The following is an 11131-nucleotide window of genomic DNA, read 5'->3' on the forward strand; positions in this document are numbered from 1 at the left end:
TTGGGATATGTGAAAAAATGTATTCTGCTGTAATGTACAGTACAGTATAAGTCCAGTGTAAACTGTGCATTTGTTCTTGTTTATATATAATATATAATATTCCAACAACATTACCTGAACGCGAACTGAAATAATTCCAGCCAACCATTTATTACCGAGCTGAACCTATAACAAGAAAGCATGATATAAGATGGTAATGATATAACCCTGTGATATTCTCCCAACTGGAGATGGAATAAAAGAGAAAAGAGAGTGCAATCCCATATTTGTTTCATTACAAGCATTTAACTGATCAAAGAACAGCTGACTTTGCAGTTTCCTTCCATCTGTAATAAGCTGTGCATAGAGAGAAGCTGCAGTCGCAGATGGCCAACTGTGTCCGTCCTGTTACAGCACAAGAGCACAAGACATTAGCTAAGATCCTACTACTGTACTACTACGACACTGTAACACAACTTTTTATTCACTCTATAGGGACATGTCTGATTAATCCTGTTATCTCATGATCACAGACCTTAATTACTGACTAACAAACTGAGCGATGGGTCAAGACTTGAGCACTACTTACATTTTTCTTACCTCATTACCTTTCCTCAGATCTTTAACAACTTCCCTCCTAGTATTCCCAACAAGGAAGGACCCTAACATAGCCATCAGGTCTGTTAGCCAAGATTATGAGCAGAAAGATTTTAAAAAGGTATAAGTCAGGAAGTGAATTGAAAACGAGAATCAGTTCAGCCTAAGAACCAATGATTTTTGTTTGCTTGTTTGATTTAGAGAAGGATCTAGAAATAGAGATCTAGTGTCTAGTGTAGAGATCTGGCAGATAATAGTGTTATAACTTGGTATTATGATTAGCTAGTTAAGTGCATTAATACAGTAAAGTGGTAATTTGGTTAGCAAGTGAAGTACATTTAAAGAATATCATGGTCATTTTTTAGCTAGTTAAGAGCATTAACTTTAGTCAGCTAGTGAAGTGTATTAATACAATAAAGTGGTATTTTTTTAGCTGGTTGAATGCATGAATTCAATGAAGTGGTGATTTCTTAGCAGCTAGTAAAGCACCTTAATACATAATGTGGTCATTTCTTAGCTAGTTAAGTGCATGAATACAATAATGCAGTAATTTTTAGTTAGTAAATAACATTAATACAATAATGCAGCATTTTAGTTAGCTAGTGAGAAAGACCTAGAAATCGAGATCTAGTGAGTAAAATGTGGCAGCTAACATAATGTTATAACCTGGTATTATAGTTAGCTAGTTATGTGCATTAATAGCTAATGAAGTGCATTTATAGAATAGTGTGGTCATTTCTTAGCTAGTTGAGAGAATTAATGCGACACATTTTTAGCTATCTTAGAGTATTAATAAAATATTGTGGTATTTATTTGCCAGCAAAGTGCATTACATTAACGTGGTCATTTTTTAAAATAGTTTAGAGCATTAATACAAAAATTTATTAATTTAGCTAGCTAACTAAGCACAATAATGCAATAATGTTGAGCAAAATAAATAAATATCCCTTCAAAACTATGAACACAAGTTTCACTTGAACATGAAAAGGTGTTTCCGAACCCGACACAATTATCAGTGGTGAATATATCACACTGGTACACATAGTCACCTCTCGGTTAGCTTTATTACGAGAGAATGCAGCTAACCGAGAGGTGACAGAGATGTTCAGTCAGCAGGAGAGTTACTGTATACAGCAGCTTTGTGCTACACTTAATTCTAGGTTTTGTCAGTATTTCCATATAACTGTTCCTGATTAAAAAACAAAAAAAACAAACTGCCAGCAAGATCGTGCCTCGTCTGACAAGTATAATGCAGCAGGAGGTGGGATTCAGATCAAGCAGTCTGCATGTACTGTACTATGCTATGTTTAAACACAGATTCATACAGAATAAAAACTTTTACTTAGTGAAAGTCATTCAAGAGAGGGGCTTGTAGTATTATCCAAAAATTTATTTGTATTTAATCTAAAGTGACCTAAATTTGAGGCTTTGAGACAAAGAGGCTAAAGGTTTAACAGTGGCAACTTGGAGGTTCTGGGATATGTATCAGCAGCCAAGCGCCATAACCTTTCAGTTCCTACTGCCAAATTAGAGGGCTTACTTAACTGCATCTTTTTCTTAACAGTGTACTATATTTTCCAGCTTCTAAGACACAAGACTCAAGACATCATCAAACTCAGTTGAGCCAGGTGTGTTCAAAGATGGAAACACAAACATATGCAGTATTACTGTGTAGGAATTCCAGTAACAGGTTCCAGAAGTTTCTCCAAGTACGCTTTGCACAAGCCAAACCTAGCATGTGATAACATCTTTACATGGCCTGTCAGATGAGACTTTCACAGAGGTAAACTTTAATACTACACACACTACAACAAACACAATGCTTACAGATTTTTCCTGTTATTCCACATCCCTCGTCTTGACTCTGTTGAGAAACATAGTACGGTTATTGCTCCGGACCAGTCTGGGTCGGAAACTCCATCGGGAGATGTGAAGTCGGTGCGGTTTGGCCCACACTGGAGCTCTAAACCTCAGCTATTCCATCCCACCTCATTTCATCCCATATGATCTCCTGCCAACGCTGCAGGTTTAATCCATACAGAGCAGAGAGGTGAACAGGAGCCACCGCATCAGGAGGTTTTTGGACCTCCAGGAGGTCTGTGTTTCACGAACGTGAGAAGAAATACATTTGGCTAATGAGAAAAGGATATGTATGCGGTATCTGTCAGTGAAGACAAAAACAGGATGCAACATTAACCAAAAATGTCAGAAGTCTTTTCTTCCAAACACAATATCTGATTTCACAGTCACAAAAAGGTGAAGCATTCCATATTTGCTAGAATGACAATAAGAAAGACTTTGTATGTTCTCCGGGCTTTCTGTACTTAAAAGGGTCACAACATGATGACATCCACCACCAGTGAATCCCAAAAAGAACAGTGTGTGTGTATCATGTGGCCTGCACGTGAGGAGGTGGAAACCAACAACAGTTCTCTTTATTAAGATGAGAACAGCATCCATTTGTTATATAGTTTTACTCAGCTAACATATGTTGATAGTGTCAGTGTTTTCGCATGAAGGAATGTTTTGTTTAAAATGATTCAAACTTGTTTTATAGACTAATAGACTAATTTGTAGATTTAGCCAATTCAGCATCATTTATGGTAAAATTAATTGGTACTGAATAAGCAGGATGTTTAAGGAAACTGGGAATAGAATCATATGTTACTCATATATTTCTGCAATAGTAAATTGAGTGTACATGTACACTCATCAAATGAGAGTCGTAATGTCTTTCTGCAAAATGAAAAACACCCCAGACGCAGCTTTCAGGTTTCGTCTTCTACAAGGGATCTCAATTTTTTTGTGTTCTTTAAAACTGTAAAACACATTCCACAGACCCACAAACTATACTCAGTATGTGTGTATAATAAAATGTTTATGTCTATTGCTACACGTGGCTTCGGCTATTTATCTATCAAAGCAAAAGATTGTTCTGTTTCTGAACTTCAAATACTAATCTAATCCAGGATAAGACACAAAGCTTGATATAAAAACTAAGATCATGTACAGAACATTTACATGAGTTAATACATTTACAGCCTTCAACCATCTTTGGGTCATGGTGTCTTAAATGATTACTAGTCACAAGTATAAGTAATTGTTATAAACAAAAGTAAGTACAAAACAGGGTTACAAAAACAATCCTGTAGACAACTGAGTACATTATGACCTGGAGTGATGTAGCTGAGGTTGAGGTTGAGGTTGAGGAGCAGTCTGAGCCAGAATTCACATACAGTACCTTACCGACACTGCTGACATTTCTACCACTGGCTCTATTGTCTCCAGTGTTTCTGCTGTTTCTGAAGGAACGGTGGTTTCAACTAAACAGATACAGATAGTGTTGTTGTGTTACACACCTAAAAAGATCTCAATAATGAATATAATATCTTTGATACTTGATGCTGGATTCCAGCACTGGCTTTGCTATTAAGATCCCAGAGGTTCCCTGGATGCATCTTTGATAATCTACATACTATAGACACATACAGCTTAATAAACGAACAGCAGGGGCTCTGCTCTTTGCTCACAGAAGCCCTGTTCACACCAAATACAATCCTTACTCTTACATTACTTTGTGTAATTTAAGAAATAATACACAGTGGAGTTAGAACCAGAACAGTAGGCCGAGAACGTGGCTGCCAATAGAAACATACAGTAAGTCACTACTGTAAAGCAGTAAATCATCCTTCAGCTGTGAAAGCATGACGTTTCACACAGAGTCGATGCTTGTCAATTGCTGCTGATTAATTAGGCTTCTGGGGAATAATGACTAACGTGAATAAGTCTCGTCTCTCCCAATGATGGTCACAGATATATATAACCTACATACACACCACACACACATGGGCTGAGGTGGACTCTGTAGGCTGTTACAATCCCTTGTACGCCATTCTGAGGCACAAGACCAAGGTTAGCATCACAGCGCTAGTAATGTTGGCTAAAAAAAGTCAGAACAGTGTTGATCCAACTGGTGTTATGGGCGTCAGGTTTCCCATAAGCTAGAACACCAACCACACAGCAAACTGCTGTGAGCACTGAGGTCATCTCTATGTAGCAAGTTTCGCAGAATATATGAGCTGCTCTGTAAAGTTGATGCTAATGATATATTACTGGACAGATGAAGGATCTGTTCCCACGTCACACTACCATGAGATGGCGTTTCGGTGGTATTCCACAGCTTTGTGTATATTATCCAGTGTGTGGGCTGTAGTGACAATGTTATGACGTGGAGAGTCAAACCATTTCTGAAGCCAGCTAACGGGAAACTGTATGCTGACTGACACCACAAACCAGAAAAAAGACAAGGCTAGGTCTGGGGAAGGAGGGAGCTGAAAGGACATTGTGCAACAGGCCACATCTTTCAGATTCAGGAAGAAAAATGTTTCACAGGAATACAAACAAAATGTCATCGAGTGATTCCATCTCATAATGTCGGGACTGTTGGCCATGTGCCTTTTGTTTACGTTCCTCGTCACGTGTCTGCCCCGCCTTCGTCTGCCCCTCCCTGTCTTCACACCTGTTCCCAATCGTGTCTCATTGTCTTTTGTATTTAACTGTGCCACGTTGCCTTGTGCAGCACGGAATCAACTGTTGTCTTTGTTTGGTCTAATCTGCGTTATGTTTCATGTTTTTTCGTTATTAAACCCTGTTATTTTTGCCATCCTGCGTTTGGGTCCGCTTTTATTCTCGCATCATGACACATAACTTAGCTTGAGAATTAATAGAGTTAACAGAGATGATGATGAGGGAGAATCCAGGAGGAAAAATCGGTTGTAATCGATAGATTAAACAGTATTAATGTATGATGTGCAACTTTCCCCACAATCCTTAATCTACACCGACGTCAATGTAACCATGGAGATTTAATAATATGTAAGCTACAGCTTAACATTTCCACCTTCCAAAACACCCCCTCAACTATCCTTGGAAGGTTGAATTCGGATCACTTATACAAATGTAGATGTAGATTTCTAATAAACAATCCAGGAAAACTTCCTCAGACAACACCAGGCAGAAACCTTGATAGGAAGCAGCCCCTGAATTTGTATATTGATGTATGTTTCGTGTATTATATTTCATTTCAGATGAGTTATACAGATTTATTACATTTATAACACTGACTATAGATTTCACTGTTTTGAGAAATACAACACAATACAGCAGGAATGTTAAAATAACTCGTATCACCAAAATCCACTGAAGATTATTGGTATTTAATGGTCTTTTTGAGACTCAGGAAAAGAAAAACGGCCTTTTTGGAGGTGTGTATGTTTCTCACACTTTATAACATAATTCCAATCTCTGACTTCTCAGACACGAGTTCAGTCAAAGACAAGAAACAATAGAATGTGTACAATCAGATTGAAATGGTTTTCACAATAGAAAGTATGCAGATGTATTCAGTTCAATTAAATTTTATTTTGTATAGCGTATTTAACAATGGACATTGTCCCAAAGCAGCTTTATAGAACATAAGAAATATTATACAAAAAATTCTAGATTAATATTAGATTTATTTTTAAATGCGTTTGTATTGAATTGTAATGAACAAGCCTGAGGTGACTGTGGGGAGGAAAAAATCTCTTAGATGGAAGAGGAGGAAACCTTGAGAGGAGCCAGACTCAAAAGTGAACGCCAATCTCATTTGGGTGACACTGGAGGGTCTGTCTGTCTGTCTGTCTGTCTGTCTGTCTGTCTGTCTGTCTGTCTATCTATCTATCTATCTATCTATCTATCTATCTATCTATCTATCTATCTATCTATCACATAGGCTGTGGCTGAAGATAGACCCGGATGTCATGCCACTGAAGTTTTCAATTAAACGCAAAAGCAAAGGATAAAAAGTAATCTTTATAAAATATAATATAATGCAGCAACGTGATACAATAAAGGAGCTGTAAAACATTTTGATCCATAGATTATAGATTAAATTGATCCGATATTAACCTTTATTATTTGATATATATAATTATTGAATATTATTATAAAATGAATTAGGTCAAGGTCAAAAATTAAATCTATAGTATATATTTATATTCAAGTTCTTCTACCTACATTAAATTTAGAGGTGTGAAAATGCAAAAAAAAAAAAAAGTTTTTCAGACACTTCTATACTTTAGACAGAAATTACTCAATATACAAAACATCTGCGTGATGCGTCCTGTATTTGTGATCAGCGCTGTTAATGAACGTACCTGAGCCGGCCAGGGCAGTACATGTGTGTGAAGGCAGAGCAGCAGCAGGAGAGCTAAAGCCCAGAGCATAGTGACTCTTTTAGTAAAACAGATATCCACAGAAATCTGCAACAGGCCTGCGTCCTCATCCGCTGCACTTTCTCCAAATGCTGAACATCGCTTGCTTACACACTGACATGAGATCCAAAACCTTGTGTGTCTGTGAGTAACAGAAAACGCTGCAACACATCAAATACAGTTGTGCACAGCATGGTAAAAGTAGGAGCTGCTAAAACTGAAAGAGGAGGTGCTGCTGCTGCTGGAGGAGCAGGGGGGTGAAGGGGATCAGGAGAAAGAGAGAGAGACAGAGGGAGACAGGCAGAGGGAGAGCAAGAGAGAGTCGGTGAGTGAGCAAGAGAGAGAGAGAGAGAGAGAGAGAGAGAGAGAGAGAGAGAGAGAGAGAGAGAGAGAGAGAGTGAGAGAATATTAAATCAAGAGGAAACAGAGAGACATAAATAAATTTGTGAAAGAAAATGAGAAAGGAATTAGATCCCGATTTAAAGATACACAGGACAGTTTGGATGTGTCTCCTTCAGTGAAAAAAGGGATGGATGGACAGAGGAACAGGATGAACATGGTGTAAAAGCTCACAGAGGGTTGGAGAGAGGTAGAGAAATGTTGCTCCACTCCATACGCATCGCTCGGGAAATTTTCAGCAGCAAGCTACTTTGCACTTTATAAATTAAGACAATTACTGTTCAATGTGTTAAACACAAAACACTTTAAAAGGAAGAGGTGACAAACAATGAAGGAGAATAAAAGACTAAAAAGAGTTACAGACAGCATGTGGCCTCTCAAAATGTCAGCTGCAATTAGTGTGAGGAAAAATGTAAGCGTTTTTTCCTATCAACAGGAAGAATGTGCACTGTGACATGATGATCATGCTTTCAGGGTTTTTAATGGAAGACCATTAGGCTCTCATTAATGCATTAAAACTAAAACTAATAATAAACTAATCACTAATAATAAAATGTTCAGATGTTTTATAAATAAGCTGTTCACAGAAAGGGCACTGCATGGGGTAAGAGGTACAAAAATACAGACACTGGGATGAGCTTTTTTCCCCAAAATGTGAAGGTAGTGCATAATTTGATATATTTGTACCTTGTAATGTTTCTGAAAGTGGGGTCCGGATATCAGCACCAGAGGGGCAGTAAATGTTTAACATTTTGTTACAGAGGAAATACCATCATGCTGACCACCTTTACCAGGGTGGATTAAACTCTTAAAATAAAATAAATCTATATGAAGGCAGCCTGCGCTGAAGGTCCTGGTTTGAAGAAGCCAGCAGGACAACATCATCTGCAAAAAAACAGAGACGAAATTCTGTGGTCCCCAAACCAGACTTCCTCCGGCCCCATACTGCACCTAGAAATCCTGTCCATATAAGTAATGAACAGGACCGGTGACAAAGGGCAGCCCTGCCGGAGTCCAACATGCACCGGGAACAAGTCTGACTTACTGCCGGCAATGCGAACCAAACTCCTGCTCCGGTCATATAGGGACCGGACAGCCCTTAACAGAGGGCCCCGGACCCCATACTCCCAGAGCACCCCCCACAGGTCACCACGAAGGACACAGTTCGAAAGCCTTCTCCAGATCCACAAAACACATGTGAACTGGTTGGGCAAACTCCCATGAACCCTCCAGCAACCTGGCGAGGGTATAGTGATGGTCCAGTGTTCCATGACCGGGACGAAACCCGCATTGTTCCTCCTGAATCCGAGGTTCGACTATCGGCCGGATTCTCCTCTCCAGTACCCTGGCATAGACTTTTCCGGGGAGGCTGAGGAGTGTGATCCCCCTATAGTTGGAACACACCCTCCGGTCCCCCTTCTTAAACAGAGGGACCACCACCCCAGTCTGCCAGTCCAGAGGCACTGTCCCCAATGTCCACGCGATGTTGCAGAGGCGTGTCAACCAAGACAGCCCCACAACATCCAGAGACTTGAGGTACTCAGGGCTGATCTCATCCACCCCCGGTGACTTGCCACTGAGGAGCTTCTCAACTACCTCAGTGACCTGCTTCCTTAGTGGAAGACATGTCGGTGGGGTTGAGGAGAACCTCGAAGTATTCCTTCCACCGTCCGAGGATGTCCCCAGTCGAAGTCAGCAGATTCCCACTCCCACTGTAAACAGTGTGAGCAGGGCACTGCTTCCCCCTCCTGAGGCGCCGGACGGTTTGCCAGAATTTCTTGAGGCCAACCGATAGTCCTTCTCCATGGCCTCACCGAACTCCTCCCAGACCTGAGTTTTTGCCTCCGCTTTTTGCAGATGATGTTGTCCTGCTGGCTTCCTCAAACCAGGACCTTCAGCGTGCACTGGGACGGTTTGCAGCCGAGTGTGAAGCGGCGGGGATGAGAATCAGCACCTCCAAGTCCGAGGCCATGGTTCTCAGTCGGAAAAGGGTGGCTTGCCCCCTTCAGGTTGGTGGAGAGCTCCTGCCTCAAGTGGAGGAGTTTAAGTATCTTGGGGTCTTGTTTACGAGTGAGGGAAGGATGGAGCGGGAGATCGACAGGCGGATTGGTGTATCTTCTGCAGTGATGCGGTCGATATACCGATCTGTTGTGGTGAAGAAAGAGCTGAGCCACAAGGCGAAGCTCTCTATTTACCGGTCGATCTACGTTCCTACCCTCACCTATGGTCATGAGCTTTGGGTCATGACGGAAAGGACGAGACCCCGGATACAGGCGGCCGAAATGAGTTTCCTCCGCAGGGTGGTTGGGTGCTCCCTTAGAGATAGGGTGAGGAGCTCGGTCAATCGGGAGGAGCTCAGAGTAGAGCCGCTGCTCCTCCACATTGAGAGGAGTCAGCTGAGGTGGCTCGGGCATCTGTTTCGGATGCCTCCTTGACGCCTCCCTGGGGAGGTGTTCCGGGCATGTCCAACTGGGAGGAGGCCCCGGGGAAGACCTAGGACACGCTGGAGTCTATGTCTCTCGGCTGGCCTGGGAACGCCTCGGTATTCCCCCGGAAGAGCTGGAGGAAGTGTCTGGGTAGAGGGAAGTCTGGGCATCTCTGCTTAGACTGCTGCCCCTGCGACCCGGCCCCGGATAAGCGGTAGAAGATGGATGGATGGATGGACGAAGGCAGTCTGTGAAATGTATTTTGCAGTAAAAAGGATTTTAAGTTGCAAAACTTTAGTTAGTCCCATTAGGATTATGTGGAGTTTTGATTTTTCTGTGTCTTTTTTTCAAAACATAATAACAAACATAATAAGCATAACAAAACCACACACACATTGAAAGACTGGGAAACAACTAGATGACCGAAACACAAAATTACCAACACAAAACTGAAAACATAAAACCGATCACCAAAAACAGGAGACAAAACCGAGAGACAAACAACGAGGACACACCGGAGACGGCAGGTATAAATAGGGGAGGTAATTAGTGAAATATAAGGAGTAGGTGTACAGAGGCAGAAACAGGATAAGGGTCGGGTGTTACAAACACACGTGAGGACACAAAACATAAACAAAAGCACATATTGCGAGACATAAACAAATTGTCCAAGCCATTATGACAAGCACAGGTTTCTTCTATTAGACTTCCACCAGAGAAGACACATAAGTAATTTAATAACTTTTTATGATAGCGGTACTCATGTACAACACATGTGAATGAAAAGGGGATTTGGGCAAATTAATGTTGTGACGTCTCGGCCCAACTCTGTAGTACATGTAGTAATTCTGAAAAATCTGCTCAGTGACTTGATTTTGCATCCATTTAGCAAATTTAAGCTTTGGTAATGTTTTTCTTTAAGATGAAGGAATAATGAAATTAAATTGATGAATGAATAAAAATAAAACATATTGTAATCAAGCTCAGGAATTAAGGTGCTCCCAGCAAGCCACTTGTTATACCCTTGAGCAGGACCCTGAACTCAGATTGACGCTTGGATTAAATTTCTGCCTTCCCAGTAAGTCGCTTTGGATGAAAGCATCTGGCGAAGGAATCAATGTAAATATAAAGCCACTCCATCTGACAGAGAGTAAGTGAGGGAACAGGAGCAGCCTGTCTGAGTGTCATCCACTCAGTGATGCGTTTTATCAGAACTGGATCTTGGGATTATTTCCACATTAAAGATGAATGTGTACACTATATATGTCTGTGTGGTGGTTTATCAGACAATAAAGTATACGGCCATGTTAAAGTCATCAGGGTGAACATCGTCTCTGAAGGAACACTCACAATGAACTGGGGAATTTTGTTATACTGAACACAACAGAAATAAAACACCTCACACACACACACACACACACACACACACACACACACACACACACACACACACACACACACACACACACACACACT

At 40.9% G+C, this 11131-nt stretch overlaps 1 protein-coding gene across 2 annotated transcripts in view; it reads right to left on the minus strand.

Annotated features, from left to right (window-relative positions):
* Window positions 1–11131, minus strand: part of adamtsl7 (ADAMTS-like 7) — a 44162-nt gene that overhangs the window by 12997 nt on the left and 20034 nt on the right. Inside the window, exon 1 of one of the 2 annotated variants that reach the window (XM_047822666.1) lies at window positions 6774–7036. The exons of the other annotated variant lie outside the window; for it this stretch is intronic. Within the exon in view, the coding sequence (XP_047678622.1) occupies window positions 6774–6842 (69 nt within the window). The 5' untranslated portion in view covers window positions 6843–7036. Of the gene's footprint in view, window positions 1–6773; window positions 7037–11131 lie in introns of those variants that run through there. 2 annotated transcript variants of the gene reach the window in all.

The sequence above is a fragment of the Tachysurus fulvidraco genome, chromosome 13 (genome assembly GCF_022655615.1).
Source record: "Tachysurus fulvidraco isolate hzauxx_2018 chromosome 13, HZAU_PFXX_2.0, whole genome shotgun sequence".
NCBI classification, from domain to species: domain Eukaryota; kingdom Metazoa; phylum Chordata; class Actinopteri; order Siluriformes; family Bagridae; genus Tachysurus; species Tachysurus fulvidraco.